The sequence below is a fragment of the Scyliorhinus canicula genome, chromosome 23 (assembly GCF_902713615.1).
Source record: "Scyliorhinus canicula chromosome 23, sScyCan1.1, whole genome shotgun sequence".
NCBI lineage: Eukaryota > Metazoa > Chordata > Chondrichthyes > Carcharhiniformes > Scyliorhinidae > Scyliorhinus > Scyliorhinus canicula.
In genome coordinates this window covers 10,546,799-10,565,945 of record NC_052168.1, presented here as the reverse complement: position 1 = coordinate 10,565,945, position 19,147 = coordinate 10,546,799, and the positions used below count along the sequence as shown (strand labels likewise).

Sequence of the window (19,147 nt, the reverse complement as noted above, 5' to 3'; positions counted from 1 at the left end):
CTTGAGGTGGTCTCTTGGGTGGACGGGGGGAAAGATTGGGGGTGACGGGTCCGGATGGCCCGGCCTGATCAGATGGAGATCCTGGGAGTCAATGTCAGTGTTCGGGGTCCGTGACTTATTCTCTGCCTAAACACTTTCAAATAAGCACATAAACACTCTTCGATCCTCGCATTAAATGGGACACATTCAGAAATCCCCACGTCATCAAACACAGGATGATACCTCTAAATAATAATGACAGGACACAGACAGTTTCAGGCAACTGGCATTTTACTTCTGAGTGTCCCTTACTGATTGCATTGATACCTGCATAGACATTTACAAAAAAAAACACAAAATGATTGTCAAAAGAAGTGAGAGAATAGATAACAATCAATAATGCAACTAACACGATTCAACATAGGAGACGGACAACTCTTCTAATGACACGGAAAAAGAGAGCACCAAATGGAGAGATACCCGTTCCCACTCAAAACAAGTGGGTATTGTGCACAATATCTGACACGAGTTCTGGGAAACTGTAGCTCTGGCCAGGTCGATCACGTGTTCATGCTTGACATGTTGCATTGTCTGAAAAACATTCGGCTCAAAACGGTATTACGAGAAAAATTCTGCCAGTAAAATGAATTGTGCTTCCCAATTCATTCCTACACAGAGACAGCTGGGAGTTGCAATCAGGAATAAGTCACAGCATGTGGCGGCAATAAAGATCCAAGCGGAGATAAATTACAAAGGTACCCGCTTGGCAGGGGAGCATGTCAAACCACAGAATAAAAGCTTGGTAAGATTTGAATCTTGAATTTATCCCTTTGAAGATTTTATGGATTGGAGCTGTAATAATGTGGGGAAATTCTTAACGTTTAGTTTGTTGTATTTTAAGATTGGTGAGTGAGATAAATAGGTGGGTGCATGTTTGAAACTGGGATTTAGAGGGTTTAGAAAGAGTGGACCACATTTTGGGGAAATTATGCTCAGTTTCTTGTACATAGACTGGTGAATTATCATTCACTATTCTATGTAACGTAAAGCTTAGGGAATGGTTTATGTCGAAGGCACTGCCCAGTTGATAATTCGTCAAGAAACACAAGAGTTGCGGCACTTGTCGGATTTCAAAGTTAATTAATCGAAAAGGGTGACTATGCTGAAGCACCTTTTCCGACACCCCTTCAAACTCCTCAAGCACTGACTACTTGCTGGGGTACGGTTCCACAGGTATCAGATGCCTTCCAGTGCCCCTCCCGTGTGTGCCAAAACAATGAACATCAACAGGCTACTCAACTGTAAAGAGCATTACAGCTGAGCCTGATTCTGACAGCTCCACATTTACACACAGACACAAAAAAAGTCAGACACATCACACATACAGACACACAGAGATGCACACAAGTACACAAAGACACATGTAGATGCACAGACACACGCAGCCACACACGTAGACACAAGACACACACATATGTAGGGACTCGCACATATAGGAACACACACACACACACACATGAATACATATAGGCACAAGACAGGTACAGACACACAGGCACATGTATGTACAGACACACAGGCACACACGAGCATTCTCCGGCAGCAGTCACTGGTTGTTAACCTGGTGGATCTTTCCCCTCCCTAGCCAGGTGACTCTTCACCTTTGTTCCTCCACTCTGGTTGAGATCAGCTGACTTAGCAGTGACTCACAGATCCGTGATAGGCCTGATCCACACAGCTCAGCCTGGCTGATCATGGGACATTTTCAAATAGCTATTCATCCTTGGTTACAGCAGCTTTAAGTTATCAAGAAAAAAACAGGTGGTAGGTACACAGGGTAGGAGCATGTCAGACAAGTTAGTGGATGTGCCCCCCCCTCCCCACTGGGAGAGTATTCCTGCCTCTCGAGTCTGAAGCTGCAGGGTTGGAACCCCACTCCAGTCAGGACGAGCGAGGCTGGAGCTGCAGCTCTGAATTCGGGGATACCCGTGTTTTATGGGCCCAGCCTCCTAACGGTGTGGATTGTGGGAAAAACCCTCCTTGATATCCGTGCAGAGTGTGTGCCTCGACCAACTGTGAACCTTACAACTGATCAGGCAGCAAATCTCCCGAACAGCTTCACGCTGTTCGCCAAATGCAAACGTGAAGGACGGAAAGGGACAAGCAATTCAAACTCAGGTTCTAACAGTGACCAGGAAACAGAACGTGGCCCGACTGACTCTACTCTGACAACTGCAAATTCACACCTCCACTGAGGCACGGCAGTGAAGCGATCTGACTTTTGTCCTTTCTTCCAAGAACTCCCATCATGATGTTTGGAAATCCCTGGGTGGGGTGGGGAGGTCGATGGAGCAACCAAATTCCCGACGAGATTTCTGGCGGGAGCTTCCAGAATCTACGAGGTCACATCAAGAAACAGTCACCAAACTACCTTCCCAGTGATTATGTTTCCTTTCCTGGGGGCTGAAGGGTGAGGGAGGAATAGTAATTTCTTGAACTGTGATGACCAAACACCCCAGTGCATCCTGCACTGTTTTGTACACGGTTGGCATCTGAATGCACTTTACAATGGCAACATGGTATCTTCATCACCCACACCAGATATTCTGTGGACTTCCTGTACACATCACCAACTCCACAAAGTGCGCACTTTTGCGTTCTGGTCTGCCACAGGTTTGAAACAGGTCAAAACTCTGCTTCAATTTAACCCATTTAGTGAGGTTCTCACTATCCCACAAAAGGTTAAGAGTTTGTAATGATTTAAGGACACAATCTACAACAGTAAAATCTGAACATAATATAAAAGGTAGAAATTTTACACAAAATACACTCATTGCAGAGATACACAATGGAGGTAAATAAGTGTTCACATGACTGAAAACTGCAATCATAAAACGTGGTCCTTTGGTTATATTGCTCTTGGGTATAATGTTGGAAATCCCCTACAATTTGATCTCAAACCTGCCCCCCTCCCTCTGTCCGCCTGTCCACCCCCCCCCCCCCCAAACGCAGAGGGGGTTTTTACTGGGATGGTATGACTGGGGTTTGCTACGATACACCAGTTACACCACAAGCGAGGCATGGTTTAATATTGGTTCACTTTCCATCATCATAACTGGAATGTGAAGTTACAAGCACAGCATTAAATCAAATTGCACTTCTATTCCCAGGACAGTGGACATCTTAGATAACTGGTTGTTAACGGTTGTTTAACCAGATCAAATCTCATAACTTTACCTCCCCGAGGGACTTGTGTCAGGATTTGGTCAGGACTTTAATAACAGTATTGGAAATGCCATCACTGATATAGAATTTACAGTGCAGGAGGGCATTTGGCTTACAGAAAGTGTCTTTTGTCACTTGCTCATACTGTTGGTGCTTTGAACCTTTCACAGTGTACAACATGACCTTTCCCAGCGGTTGCTCGCTCACACACGAAGACCAGATAGATAGCCCTTACTGTGGATGTCCTGACTTGAAACTGGTACGGCAAGAAGGAATATTGAACAGCGCTAGTGTGTACCATACTGCCTAGGTAGTGTTGTGTCCCTCCCTTGGCACTCGGGACAGGCATGACTCGATTGTACCGTCCGATATACAAATTAAACAATGTTTGTAAAATGATTGTGCAGGGGGATATTTACATGCACCTAATGGCAAAGACAGAACGAGAGAATGGTAAATACTGCTTGCCAAAATAAATCCTTCTCACTCATTTTTTTGTCAAATATGAAAGGGGCTTTTTCAATCCCTACTGAGATCCAAGATTTCCATTCGGTATTTTTTCGGCTATGATTCAAAATTTGCAAAATATCACAGTAAGCTATTTTAAATGTGATTGTCATTTAATCTTTCTGAAATCACTTCTTAATTTTGCATGTGTCAACTTGTTTGTTGCTTTTTTTTTGGTGTTTCTGTCTCGCAGTAATGGCTTTCTGGAATCGTTCATTTCATTGAATATATACAAATACACTGTAATTACCTTGGTCTTAAACCCAGTCCCTCGCTTCTGGTTAGCCAGTTCTTCACAAACATGTTGAGGCGGGTGTTAAGCCTGGGGCTCGGCTGTGGTGAGGGGCTGGATTCTCCGGCCCTCCAGCTGTGTGTCCCTCGGCAGCATGCCGTTTGCTGGCATTCTCTGCTCCTGCTGCTGTCATTGGGCTTTCCCAGTGAACCCACCCCGCATTGCCGGGGGGGGGGGGGGGAAAGAGAGCTGACGGAACCAAAGCATCCCGGCAAACGGCCGGAGAATTCTGGCCACGGAACGGTGAGAGCTGAATGGCTGGCGATAAGAAATGGCTCATAGGGAAATTACGAGGGGAGGGCAGGGATCCGTCCGATTTTAACGGTTGGCCGTTGTGCAGATCCATTTACAATTTGGTTAAAAACATCAAATAGTGGAAATCTTCGTAAACACATTTGCAATGCTGCTGCAGGTGGGGATCAGGAGAGGGTGCAACTGTTAGAACACCCACCCACCCACCTGAAAACATGACTACGGATTTGTCTAAACAGCTGTTCCTTTTTCAATTTGGGATTCACCCTGTCCCAGACCCCTTTCCTTTAGTTCCCAGTGAACCTTATTCCGATTGGAGTCAAGGGGAATGATTGAATTCCCCTCAGTGAACCTCCCACACAGAGGCTGCGAGAAGCGAGGGCTGTCCAGATCCTGGAGAAACAGAAAGTGACTAACCAGAGGCCCAGTTTAATGAAGACAAATCAGTATCGTAAGTAACTGCATTTAAAGGCACCAGCTTCAACAGACAGAGCTTGAGTTTAACAGCTTTAAAGAAAAGATCTTTGGGATAAACGATGTCCATGGGGGGGGGGGGGCGGGGGTGGAGAGATTGGTTTTTCAATCTTTAGAAGATTATACATGAACGCAGACTGACCACAAATTGAGAAAATCCAAAATAAAACAACTGCCAGGAGGCCCAAGGTGGGTTAAATAGGTGTGGGCAGGGCAGCTAAGGTTTTTTTTTTGCAATTGGAAACAATAATCGAGTTTGCTGCAGCTTTCTCTTTCTCCCCAGGGTAGAAGTCCAAATAATTGGGATTGATGGGTTGGCTAAATGTGAAGCCAACCTTTTTGCACACAAAAGCGGACCCCAACTGAATTTAGATCGGCAACGTGACCTCCCATTTCATTGCTAATCACCATAATACAGATTGGGTACCCAGCGAATGAAAGAGAAATATCTGACGGACAGGCAATCATTTCAACATGCCAAATTGAATTAGTCTGCTCAGCGGAACTCAACTTCTTAAAGTTGCTGGTAGTAAATTCTGTTATCTCTTTGATGACATTCATTCCTTTCCTCCGCTGCCAAATGAGCTCCTGCCCACTAGACCAGCCGTGGCCACTGTAATCAGCTGTTGATTGCAGGACACAAACCGATGATGTTATGAGAGCAACACTGCTAATGGTTGCAGTGGGGAGCAGGAGTAACCCTGTTCCTGTAGGTGTGAACTTTTTTCCAAGCATCGGTTGACCCGCCCTTTATGGGAATACATCACTGCATCCAGTCAAGATGATGGGATGTTTTGCCTTAAATTCATGCTCTCCTCTGACGTACTTTGAAAGTACTGTGCAATTAGGGTCAAGGAGCGTACGCTGCCATTGAATCTGCACCCTCATCCCCCCTCAACCCTTCAACTCCATGAGTTCACGGAGCTTTGGATGGAACATTTCATTCCTCAATAATGGAACCTGAAGAGATAACACACTTTGGAGCCCTGGGACAACGATGCCCTCAGACCAAACAGAAAGCTGCATCTTTTTAAAAAAACTCTTTCCTCCACCCCACTCACAGCCGTGCCTGACAGACACTCTGATAGGGAGACATTCCAATGTTAGAATTCCCTACCCAGGCCTAATTCTGGGCCAATTGGTCGCTCCCATTTTGCTGATTGTCCCCAATGCTGGTATTCCTCCACCGAGTTTCCAGCTTAAGTTTGGAAGTTCACTGCAAGTTTAACGAAATATAGGCAATGCAAGACCAAAGCAGCACACGTGGTGCAACTCATGCAGGGAAACAGAGAATGATTAGAAGGGTAAAAGTTATAGCTTAATTCCTCACGGAGAAAATGGCCGTTTAAATGTTAAGTTCAAGCCCTGTCGCTTCCACACACCAAAATTCCAACGGTAAATCCCTTTCCTTTGCATTGTTGTTGCTTTTTGTTTTTTTGGTTTAAATTTAAAATCAGCCCCCTTGACACAAATGAATAAATAATGAAAGTTGACACAAAAAAAAACAGTGCATACGCACGCCAAGTCCTTTAACAGAACGATTTGTTCAAGCAACCTTGGGTGCGCAGGATCCTCAGTGTTTTTTTTTTTTCCTTCCCTTTTGCGGTGTCAGGACAGGTAGAATTATTACATTTAGGGCTTTTTCGCATCCAAACTGAAGAGCGCGAGGATGTCTGACATCGCTTGGGAGATGTGTTTACCAAAACGATGCGCATCCTTTGGAAAGCAAAAGGAGAAAGAATTTAAGTCATTATCATTTCAGAACTGTACATCTTTTATTTCCTTTGAGCAAGTAAGGCTCAGTGATCTCCAGTTACAGAGAATGTGGTTTCCCTGTGTGTCTACCTGAATCCAATCGTTAAAGTTAATCCATATTCTATGGTTTGTCCAGACATGCTGACATTTCAAATTCTCAAACTTTGTGCTTAAATCATAACCCCTCTGTATTTCTAACTTTCTCTCGCCCAACAGACAATGCTGTCTGCCTTCCTGAGGCAGCGGGAGGTGTAGACAGAATGAATGGGAGAGGGGCAGGTTTGTGTGATGCGTTGGGCTGAGTTCACCACAGCCGCACTCATCACACAAGTTTGCCCCCCTCCCATTGATTCTATCTACACCTCCCGCTGCCTCGGGAAGGCAGACAGTATTGTCAGAGACCCCTCCCACCCAGGCTTTGCCTTCTTATAGACCCATCCATCAGGTAGAAGATACAGAAGTCTGAAGACCCCCACATCCAGACTTAGGAACAGCTTCTTCCCCACAGCTACTCAACTCAACGACTCTCCCTAGGACTGATTTATTCCCTGTAAGACACTATTCACGATGCCCTATGCTGCTCTTACTCATGCCGTATTTGCTTTGTTTGGCCCTTGTTCCGTACTGTAACCAATTATCTATTTGCCAATGTGCTATGAACTTTTTCGTATTCACTGTAACTCTCTACTATCCTTTTTTGTCTCCGGTGTACGTTTCCTTGGCCGCAGAAAAATACTTTACACTGTACTTCGGTATATGTGACAATAAATCAAATCAATCAACCTGCCCCCTTGCTCTTTGAACAGTTATCTCTTCATTTCTGTGTACCCCAACGTTCTGAAATCCCCTCGCTAAATCTTTCCACCTCACCATTTCTTTTGAAAAGTTTTCATAAAGGCAAGTAATTGGCTGCTGATATGAGCTCTGCCTCTACAAACTTTGACGTGGAGATGCCGGCGTTGGACTGGGGTGAGCACAGTAAGAAGTCTTACAATACCAGGTTAAAGTCCAACAGGTTTGTTTCAAACACGAGCTTTCAGAGCGCAGCTCCTTCTTGAAGAAGGAGCTGCGCTCCGAAAGCTTGTGTTTGAAACAAACCTGTTGGACTTTAACCTGGTGTTGTAAGACTTCTAGAAACTTTATACTGGAACTGACACCCCAGCACGTCAGAACTCAAGGCACAGATTTTTTTCTTCTTTATAAATTTAGAGTACCCAATTCATTTTTTTCCAATTAAGGGGCAATTTAGCACATTCAATCTACCTACCTTGCACATCTTTGGGTTGTGGGGGCGAAACCCACGCAAACACGGGGAGAATGCTCAAACTCCACACGGACGGTGACCCAGAGCCGGGATCAAACCTGGGACCTCGGCGCCGTGAGGCAGCAGGGCTAACCCACCGTGCCACCGTGCTGCCACTCAAGGCACAGATCTGATTCCTACCTCCACTTACAGGGCGGGGTTCTCCGTCCATTCACGGCAGTGGGTTTCTCGGTTCCACTGCAGCAGATGGGAGATTTGGCTGAGCGTCAGATTCACTGATCTCACCGGCAGCGGGGCAGACTCGTGACTGAGAGTCCCGGCCACAACCTCCAGTCTGCTCTATCACTGTATGGCCCCACCTGCCACATTGGGGAAATCTCTTTGCCTGTCAATGAACCCAGAATACTGACAGCAAGCTGCAGAGTGACAATGAATTCACCAGGTATCAGATTTTGAGTGTCGGATGGAAGCATAATCCCTCTTCCCAACCGGTAAAGGCAGAGAAAGGTGTGTAAGGAGTGTGAGCTAGGACTTTACCGTTAATGGGCTGGAGACCTTGCAGGAGACGTGGAAGTTGATTAGATCCTCCCCGACGATAATGTAAGAAACACCGTAACCATCATCGGCAACCTAAACACAAAAGAGATAGAGGCATCAATTTAATGAATTGCAAAGTCAGTAACTTAACCATATTTTAATCTCTTACTTTACAAGTAATTCTAAAGTAAATCTCTTACTTTAAAAATGGAAAAAAATCTAAATACTCCGCCTCAGCTGGGAGTATTGTTTTAAAATACATTCTGTAGTATAATAATAATAATCGCTTATTGTCACAAGTAGGCTTAAATTAAGTTACTGTGAAAAGCCCCTCGTCGCCACATTCCGGCGCCTGTTCGGGGAGGTCGGTACGGGAAGTGAACCCGCGCTGCTGGCCTTGTTCTGCACTACAAGCCAGCTGTTTAACCCACTGTACTAAATCAGCTCTTCAGTTGAACTGTTCTGTGTTTGAGTTGGATAACTGATTTATGCTCGCTTTGTTCGACTGGTTAAGTCTGGGGGTGGATTCAGTGAAAAGTCAACAAAGGTGTAAAAAGAGCAGGAAGCCATAGCTGAAGTGAAATGAGACTCTTTCTCGGCATCGCACAAAGCAGGGTTTTTCGAAGTGTGGGTCGTGATCCGTGGGTTGGTCGCGGGTGGTCAGAAGGATCGCCGCTTGCACTTTTGTTAACGCAGGACGCGTGGGGGATTCAGGTTCATGGGCACTCAGTCCCAGCCCCCAAACAATCCAGTGAGAGAGAGAGAGATAGAACTGTGACAGAAGGGATGGGGAAAATATTGAAACAAAGGATAGTCGCTGAACTCACTTACTTAATCATGTGGAATGAATGTCTTGTGCTGGTTGTGCGCTGCCTCGCTCGCTACCCTTTGCCCCAAGACTGACTTACTCAGTGCTGGGAGTCAATTGCTGTTACCAGAATCAATTCACTTGGTGATTTATTTCGACCACGCAAACTACTGGCCCCTCAGCACTTTGAACAATATCACAAGTGGAACCCAGAAATACTCCTTAGTGACAGAGCGTCCCAAATCTGCTCATTCCAGTTCGCAGAATTATTCGTTTAAATTTAGAGAACCCAATTATTCTTTTTTCCCCAATTAAGGGGCAATTTAGCGTGGCCAATTCTCCTACCACGCACATCTTTTGGGTTGTGGGGGTGAGACCCAAGCACGCAGGGGGAGAATGTGCAAACTCCACATGGACAGTGACCGGTGGCTGGGATCGAACCCGAGTCCTCAGCACCGTGAGGCAGCAGTGCTAACCACTCCAACATCTTGTTGCCCCTAACTCCGCAGAATAAGGCCGGAAGGTGCAAGGTAACTTGAACCGTGGGCAGCACGGTAGCATGGTGGTTAGCATAAATGCTTCACAGCTCCAGGGTCCCAGGTTCGGTTCCCGGCTGGGTCACTGTCTGTGCGGAGTCTGCACGTCCTCCCCGTGTGTGCGTGGGTTTCCTCCGGGTCCTCCGGTTTCCTCCCACAGTCCAAAGATGTGCGGGTTAGGTGGATTGGCAATGCTAAATTGCCCGTAGTGTCCTAAAAGTAAGGTTAAGGGGGGGTTGTTGGGTAACGGGTATAGGGTGGATACGTGGGTTTGAGTAGGGTGATCATTGCTCGGCACAACATCGAGGGCCGAAGGGCCTGTTCTGTGCTGTACTGTTCTATGTTCTAAGGTTGCCCTCTGAACCTCATGTTTATACCTAACTCTATTTTTGGAATGGTGGCAGGAAGGATAACGTTTAATTAGTATTTTGAAAATATTAATTTGTAAATATTTCATAACCTTTTACAAAATAGTGTCGTAAGTTTTTCCTGTATAACACCTGAACAATCAAACTCAAACTACAATTACAATATTTCAACCCTTCCACCACCACCCCCCAAACCAAACCCCAAAAGAACAAAACCCCACTCCAAACATCTGACGGTGACCTGAAGTACAAAATAAATGGCTGCCACCTCAGACAGAACCTCTCCGTCAACCCTCTCAGGTTATACTTAATTTCTTCTAAGTGTAAGAATTCCATCAGTTCACTTAACCAGACCGCGGAGCCGGGCCGCACCTGAGACTTCCATCCAAACAGCAGTGGCCTTTGGGCTATTGGCAAGGTGAAGGCCAGAGGAGTTGCCTTCGCTCCCATTTGCAGCTCAAGTAAATCTGAACCCCCAAAAATAGCCACCAAACGGCAAGTCTCCAACTCAACCCCAAGAATTCCGAACATGGTGAAGGTGGCCCATAAGCTTAGGACATGACCGACCAGATCATGTTTGTATTGTGCTCCGGACCCCTAGAACACTGCTCGCACCTATTCATGCCTTGATTAGATGTCACCTATGAACCACTTTAAACTGAATCAGGCTGAGCCTAGCGGGTGAGGAGGTGGGACTGTCTGTGTTGAGCCTTGCTCCACCCCCCCCCCCAACTATAAATGTCCGAAATCTTCCCTTACCCTACATCCACCACTGAAATAACCCTATCCATCAACGAGGGCTGAGGTGCCAAGGAAAGGAAGAAATGTCCTTGCGTACAAAGGCGTGCACCTGATAAAACCGAAACTGGTTAGTTCTTGGAAGCCGGTACCTGCCTACCCACTCCTCAAAATCTAGAAACAAATGTCCAAACCGCTCCAACCCCTCCTCCCTCCACGTCAAAGAAGGAGTCCAAGGCCGCAAGCACAAAATGGTGATTGTCACAGACCGGGGCCAACAATGACACAGGACCCAGCTTAAAATGCTGCCTAAACTGGCTCCATATTCTCAAGATCACCACATTACTGGAGTCCATTTAGCCGGGGAGAATGGAAGAGGAGCCGTAACCAAACTGGAGCCTCTGTACTGGTAATAACATACGGCTAATACACCAAGAGCTACTGGATAGTGATTATGTGCAGGAAAACCAGATGATTTTGTTTCCGTCCCCTGCCTGGGGCAAGAAAACATTAGTGTCTCAAAGACTACCTTGACAGAGGATAGTCTGGTAAGTGAACGTGCCATAGGTCCTGAAGGTTGGCAAGTTGGCAAAAGTGGGTCCCATGACAAAAAAAGTTTGAAAAGCGCTGGTATAAAAGCACAGCAAATAAAGTTCCTACATAGAAACTACTGCCCATCGCCACATAGTTCTGAGATATGAAACACACAACACATTTGCGGGAAGCGGGCCATGGCCAGAATTTATTGCCCATCGCTAATTGCTCTTGAGAAGGTGGTGGTGAGCTACCTTGCTGAACAATTACAATGTAGTCATTTAGTACAACTGTGTAGATTGCGAGGCCATTTAAAAGGGCAGGGAAGAGTCAACCACCCTGCTGTGGGCCTGGAGTAACATATAGACAAGACCAGGTAAGGACCGGGATTTCCTTCCTTAAAAGACATTAATAAACAGAGGAGTTTTAATGGCAATCCGTTAGTTTCATGGTCACCATTACTGATATTAGGAGGTCTTGTAGCGCAGTGGGTTAGCATTCCCCAGCTGCCTTGGTAGGATTTAAATTCACATCTCCAGATCATTAGTCCCAGTCTCTGGACTGCTAGTCCAGTAATATAACCACTGTGCTACCGTACCCAATAGAGGAAGATAAACATTTCATGGGAGAATCCAGCACACAACACGGGCTGTTTAGCACAGGGCTAAATCGCTGGCTTTGAAAGCAGACCAAGCAGGCCAGCAGCACGGTTCGATTCCCTTAACAGCCTCCCCGAACAGGCGCCGGAATGTGGCGACTAGGGGATTTTCGCAGTAACTTCATTTGAAGCCTACTCGTGACAATAAGCCATTTTCATTTCATTTATTTTTCATTTCATTTGAGAAAGAATTAGAAGTGATGCGCTAAATAACCTTTAATTCTTTCTCTTCAGGAAGATGTCAACTATTTCCCTGGCACTCAAACAACCATGTATTGAATATGAATTTCAGCAAGATCTCTCAGGGAGTCTCCACAAGGAGTCCCTGTCCAAATATGTCCATCTATGAATGAAGTGGTTAGATCTCTAGTCACAGCCACGTGATGCACTGAAGGTTCAACACGTGGCTCTGTGCCGCCGTAGGGATCTGGGTTGTCCAGCACTTAAGTTTCCAATCATAAAATTTTCAGTGCAGAAGGAGGCCATTCAGCCCATCGAGTGCGCACCGGCCCCTTGGAAAGAGAGCCCCACCCAAGACCACGCCGCTACCCTATCCCTGTAACCCAGCAACCCCACCTAACCTTTATTTGGATACGAAGGGCCAATCCACCTAACCTGCATATCTTTGGACTGTGGGAGGAAACCGGAGCACCCGGAGGAAACCAACACAGACACGGGGAGAACGCGCAGACGGTGACCCAAGCCGGGAATCGAATCTGGGACTTTGGAGCTGTGAAGCAACCGCGCTGCCCAATATCGGTCTTGTCCATTGAGTGGGGGCAAAGTCACTGCAGTGCTCTCCTCAGCAACTAGATACTTAGTAATACTAATAAAAGCCATGGGAGCAGCCCACCTGTCAGTCCTTTCATGTTGCACAAGAGCATTGCTGACAAGACCAGCTACCGGAGCTCTTAAGAAGATCAGGGCGAGCACCATCTTGAACCACTGCAGTCCATGTGTCATAAATACACCCACCATGCTGCACGTTGGGGAGGGACGTCCAGGATTTTGAGCTAGTGGCAGTGAAGGAACGGCAATATAGTTCCAAGTCAGAATGGTGTGCGGGGGAACTTGCAGGTGGTGGTGTTCCCATCCATCTGCTGCCCTTATCCTTCTCGGGGGTCCGGATCTTGGGTTTGGAAGCAATCTCGGTGAGTTGCTGCAGTGTATCTATATGGTACACACGGGTGCCACTGTGCATTGAAGGTGGAGGGAGAGAATGCTTAATATATGGTATGGGGTGCTGGCAAGTTTTTTTCCTGGATGGCTCGAGCTTCTTAAGTGTCATTGGAGCTGCATTCATCCAGGCAAGTGGAGAGTATTCCATCGCACCGTGGACCTGTGCCTTGTAGATGATGGTCAAGCTCCAGGGAGTCAGGTGGTGAATTACTTGTTGCAAAGACCTGGCCTCTGACCCGCTCTTGTGGAGCCAAGACCCAAATATGTTTGTGATGACCAGGCAGATCATATTATAATTCCACAGCATCCAACATAATTTTGTTCTGAAAATTGCGACCCATTCCAAATAACTCTCAGATGAGGTCATGCCCGTCTGGTACAGATTATATGCTTCTAATAAATGTCATGCTTCTAATCTTTTTCCTCTCATTGCCGAAAGATGTTTACTGTTAGGACTAGAGAAATTTACAGCTCGGGAGGCCATTCTGCCCAGCATCCCCTTACTAGAGAAATCCAACTTTAAGTTTACTGTCCTGTTCTCCCTTCGTTGCCCTGTTGCAACTTTCTCTGCTTCAAACGACTATCAATCTTCCCTGAATAGGAAATGGGCTCGGCCACAACCAGCCCCTGTCGAAACATCATTCCACGTTTCAACAATCTTCTGCCTAATTATATTCCTTCTAACCCCTCTCGCAACTCTCAGTGACCGTTTTAAATTGTTGATCTTATGCCATGCGTGACTCCCAAACAGGAAATAGCATTTTCCTGTTGCACTTTCAATGGACTTCAAAATTTAAAAACAAATCCCACTGAATCACTTCTTAGCCTTCTCTACTCCAGCAGAAATAGTTCCAGTTTCTCAAGTGCCCCCTTTTAGATTTAGAACAGTACAGCACAGAACAGGCCCTTCGGCCCTCAATGTTGTGCCGAACAATGATCACCCTACTCAAACCCACGTATCCACCCTATACCCGTAACCCAACAATCCCCCCCCCCAACTTTTACTTTTTTTTTAGGACACTACGGGCAATTTAGCATAGCCAATCCACCTAACCCGCACATCTTTGGACTGTGGGAGGAAACCGGAGCACCCGGAGGAAACCCACGCACACACGGTGAGGACGTGCAGACTCCGCACAGACAGTGACCCAGCTGGGAATCGAACCTGGGACCCTGGAGCTGTGAAGCATTTATGCTAACCACCATGCTACCGTGTTGCCCCTTTTAATCACAGTTTTTCATCCCTGGCATGATCCAAACAAATGTTTCCTATACATTCTCCGGACATTCTATAAATGGTCCAAGCAATGCTTTGTACAAATTTATCATTGGTTCATTCAGCGTGTTCATCGATTTATAAAATCCAAAATACCGTTGGCCTTCTCGTTTGCAATTTTAAATAATTAAGTATTTGAACTCCCAATTATCTCTGTTCACCTGCCCTCTTGTATATGGCGCGTAGGGGGAAGAGAAGGATTTGGGATAATGTCCTGGTGGCTCCCTGGCACTGTCCCGGGGAAAGCCCTCTGGGGAGCCCCATCTGGGAGGGGGGAGGGTTCCACTTATGTGTGCGTGAGCTGTCTGGAGGGTGCGGGAGGGTTGCCTAGGGCGCTGAGGACCCAGGTTCGATTCCGGCCCCGGGTCACTGTCCGCGTGGAGTTTATACATTCTCCCTGTGTCTGCGCGGGTTTCACCCCCACAATGTAGCATGTGCAGGGGAGGTGGATTGGCCACGCTAAATTTCCCCTTAATTGGAAAAAAATAATTGGGTACTCTAAATTTATTTTTAATAAAAGAACTTGATCAGCCACTTGTCCACGCCTTTTTGAAGTTCTACGCTATTCTCCGCACAGTTCACAATGCTTCCAAGTTCCGTATCATCCATAAATTTTGAAACTGTACCCTATACACCAAGGTCTATGGGAAGAGAGAACGTAAATAAAAACGTATTAAAGTTTAATAACGAAGAAGTCACGTTACTCACTGGGCCAAAACCTCCTCCGATGGAGATGTATTCTGGATGATTCACAAGGTCGAATAGCTCAATCTGCTGGATGGGCGTTTGGCTTGTTGAGAGACACCACGGCTCTGAAAGCACCTTAAAAAAAAATCCACACGTGGATTTATACAAGACAATCTACACGAGGACAGCGTTAGTGCATAAGAGTCCAAATCAATCATTACAATCGTTCATTCTCACTGGGTTCAAATCAAGATACTTCTCCTTGTCCTGCTTATTCTTTTCCAGCTCCTCAAAATGGTCGATCCCCTGATCGCTATTGGTCTCTGTTGGACTTCCCTTCCTCTCATGATCTACTGTTAAACCTAAACTTGCTGTCACCTAATCACTGCTTTCCAATTTATCCCAGCACCTCCTCTGATATTTTAAACCTCACTGGACCTGCAAGATGGAGCTTAGCTTCTCTTGGTCGCTCAATAACTAAATAAAATCAGCCACTTCAATCAAATTAAATTAAGCTTTGAAAATGTTTTGTAGCATCTCAGGAGAGATAATGCACTTATTGTCGACTGAGGTCTCGGCCAACGGCTGGAGCGAGCCCCATGTTGCCACTTCCCAGGAAAGCCTGCTGCATCTTGTTCCGCTCAGGCACTTGGCAGGACAACGGCTGACCTTTCCCCGAGTTCAAGGGGGAGGTCAAGGGGTTGTGCCCCACCCGAGAGCTACTGGCCAATTGGGGGCTTCATTGAATGCAGTGCCATTGGGGAGACGGTGGCTGCTGCCTGTACTACATCAACTGAAGGCTTCCAATCACCAATGGACCCACGGACAGATGGGTGAGTAATGGTGGGACAGGGATTGTTGGATGATGGTTTCATTGGTTTTTGGGGAGGGGGGAGGGGGGAGGGGGGGTGTAGGCGGTTGGCAGCTAGAGCAGGGGAATGGGTCTCAGTGAGCTTCACATCTTCCCGATGCCAGCTCCCGCAAACAAACCGACTCCAGGACCCTGCAAGCCACCCGCACATGCTTGCTTGTCATGACAAGCACTCCTGTTCATCGCTGTTTCAGCACAGGTCTGATTGTCAAACCGAAATGTCTCTCTCTCCACCAATGCTGTCAGATCTGCTGAGTATTTCCACCAATTTGTTTGCATTTCAGACTTATAACAACTGGAGTATTTTGCTTTTGTGGGAGATGGTCCTTATTGCTACACCAACCTTTCCTTCACTTGACAACTTGAATCCAATATTGACCTCCTGCAAACTGGGCGAGAACATGAATTGTTTTGCGGAATCTGCAGTCTCTGGGATGCATCACATTGAATTCAGAGTGAACTCTATTGTTTGCCACTTTTTGTTTACAACTGGCACGGCAATCAGTCCTTACGTGAAATATGGATACACAGCCTCGGTATACCGTAACCTGCAATGTTTTCCTAAACTGGAGTGAGCAATGTTTTACCTCTTGAAGGAATGGCGAGTTGACTCCCAAGTATTTGGACACCACGTAGAGGCAGAAGAGATGACGATCGACACCACATCCGACCATGGCAAGTCGGCTGATGTGTTGGTGATTTTTGGCAGCAATGCGGAAGAAGTTTAGGCATTCGTCAACCTACAAAGACAACTTTTATTTTAAAATATTGCCGTATACATTTTAAAGATATAACAAAGATTGTTACTCAAGAGACAAATAATTTATTTATCAAGTCAATTGCTCAGTACTGTCCCACACATGCCTCTCACACTAGTCGGGCATGGTTGTTGCTGGAATACTATTCCACGACTATTCAACACTCTCTGCTACCTTGTCCGTGTAGCCATCCTTAATAGGTGACCTCAGACGGTGAGTATCTACAGGCTGTTTGGCTGTGGGGCACATCAAACAGGCCTGGTCCTATTCACATCTTACGTTCACAAATGCAGTAAGAAATACTGATAATGATCAGGAGCATGGAGGGCTTGTTTTTCCTTCCTTATCCAAAGCGGCATGTACAGGTCATAACCGCAGCATCAGTTATCAGCTGGTCCTCTCACTGTTGAACCAGAAAGTTGTGGGTTAGAGTCCCACTCCAGCTCACTGTCATGTCAATCATGGAGCATTCTCACAGCAATTGATCAGCAGGAAAGCCCTTGGCAAGCACTGGACACTTAGTAATTCGTTTCAGAGATCAGTGACATTGGCTATTACAGGATAAAATAGGGGAGTTTTCTCAATACTTTTGGCGATTCACATGAATCATTAGCTTAGGCAGAAAGAGGAGTAAACAAAAACAAAAGCAAAGTGACTTTGAATACATCTCTGTCAATTTGAAGTTCGGGGCTGTTTAGCACAGGGCTAAATCGCTGGCTTTGAAAGCAGACCAAGGCAAGCCAGCAGCACGGTTCAATTTCCGTACCAGCCTCCCCGAAAAGGCGCCGGAATGTGACGACTAGGGGCTTTTCACAGTAACTTCATTTGAAGCCTACTTGTGACAATAAGCGATTTTCATTTCATTTCATGTTAATTGTGACAACCTTTGACCCGGAAGCAGTATAGTTAAGGACAATTTGTGATTTCTTTGAAACATCTGTGGTGTGGACTATTGTTGATAAGAATGTTTGAAAAGGACTTTTCAGAGTTGTCATCAATTGAAAAGGTTTTATTTGCACTTTTCTTGGTTAATAAATACTGGTCCATATGACTTGGCTACCCTTGACCTGGAAGCAGTATCAACAGGAAGGGAGTCAAGACAGAAAGCCTTGTGGCCAGACACTACAGAAACAAAGGAAACCTATAAGCAGAGGAACTGGAGGATGAAACCGATCAGCAGAGATGCAGACACAAAGTTAGAGCACACAGAGACCAAAAGAGGAAGACAGAGGATTCTTGTGAGGAGAAGAAGCAGATTATTCTCAAAAAAGGTAAATTTTTCTGTTTGGCAGAAAAGAAGACAGGAGCTCCTGAAGGTAATGTGTGAGCCATCTAAAGAGGTCTAAAAGCTGGAAAGCTCAATGATTAGCTGAGAAATGGTAAAGTGTTGGGTGTTTTCCCAGAAATGGCAAAAGCATGAAACAGTCTTACTGATTGGTCAGTTGAAAAGCTACACCATCAGAACTCTTGTAACTCAAGAGAGGGTTCGTACTGTGTACTGCAGATATTACCAGACCTGTGAAACTTGAAGGTGAAAGCTGTTGCTGGATCAGACTCCTGACCTACGGCGGCACAGTGGTTAGCACTGCTGCCTCACAGCTCCAGGGACCCGGGTTCAATTCCGGCCTTGGGTGACTGACTGTCTGTGTGTTGTTTGCACTTTCTCCCCGTGTTTGGGTGGGTTTCCTCCGGGTGCTCCAGTTTCTTCCCACAGTCCAAAGATATGCAGGTTAGCTGGATTAGCCATGCTATATTGCCCCTTAGTGTCCAAAAGATGAGGTGGGGTTACGGGGATAGGGTGGAGGTGTGGGCTGAAGTAGGGTGCTCTTTCCAAGGGCCGATACAGACTTGATGGGCCGAATGGCCTCCTTCATCACTGTAAATTCTATGATTCTATAATTAAAGAACAATATATTGTGGAACTGTGTAGCTACATGGTGCGGGTTTTTCATGGTCCTGTTAGATGTATCTTTGTTGTCTCCATTATTTAAGTGAAATGTACCTTTTTAACGAGCATTCACTGGTTAGTTCATGTCTAATATACATTGGTTCTGATTCATGTTAAAGTAAAAGTTACAAAAAAGGGGAACTTTCGGTAATTTCTTCAATCATTCAGTAAATGTAGTTATTTTGGTCTATGGATACCTCCCTGGAGATCATAACATGACTTAATCCCTGTATGATTTCTTCTCCAGTTTTTCCCACTTGCAGGTTCTTTGCAAAATACCAAGCCCTAGGCTGAAGGGCAAGCGATTCAGCATATGGTGGCTAAATCTCTTCTTGTTACTATTTGTAGTAAAGTTGTAACGGCATCTCTATTCAATAGAACACACAACTTTGGTGCATATAAACACAGGGAAATCCTCCTCTCTCATTGTTTTTGGAAATTTGAATGTTGCAAACCAGCAATGCAGGTGACAACTCAATCCGGCAACGCACAGACGTAAGC

The 19,147-nt window shown here is 45.9% G+C and overlaps 1 protein-coding gene across 6 annotated transcripts in view; it reads right to left on the bottom strand.

Moving 5' to 3' along the window:
• Window positions 1–252: 252 nt before the first annotated feature.
• LOC119956435 (carnitine O-palmitoyltransferase 1, liver isoform-like) overlaps window positions 253–19,147 on the bottom strand; it is a 117,637-nt gene continuing 98,742 nt past the window's right edge. For all 6 annotated transcript variants that reach the window (XM_038783656.1, XM_038783655.1, XM_038783658.1 and 3 more), the window contains 4 exons: window positions 16,528–16,680; window positions 15,091–15,204; window positions 8,286–8,378; window positions 253–6,445 (listed from right to left, as the gene is read on the bottom strand). In XM_038783656.1, coding sequence (XP_038639584.1) covers window positions 6,362–6,445; window positions 8,286–8,378; window positions 15,091–15,204; window positions 16,528–16,680 — 444 coding nt within the window. In that variant the 3' untranslated portion in view covers window positions 253–6,361. The remainder of the gene's footprint in view (window positions 6,446–8,285; window positions 8,379–15,090; window positions 15,205–16,527; window positions 16,681–19,147) is intronic.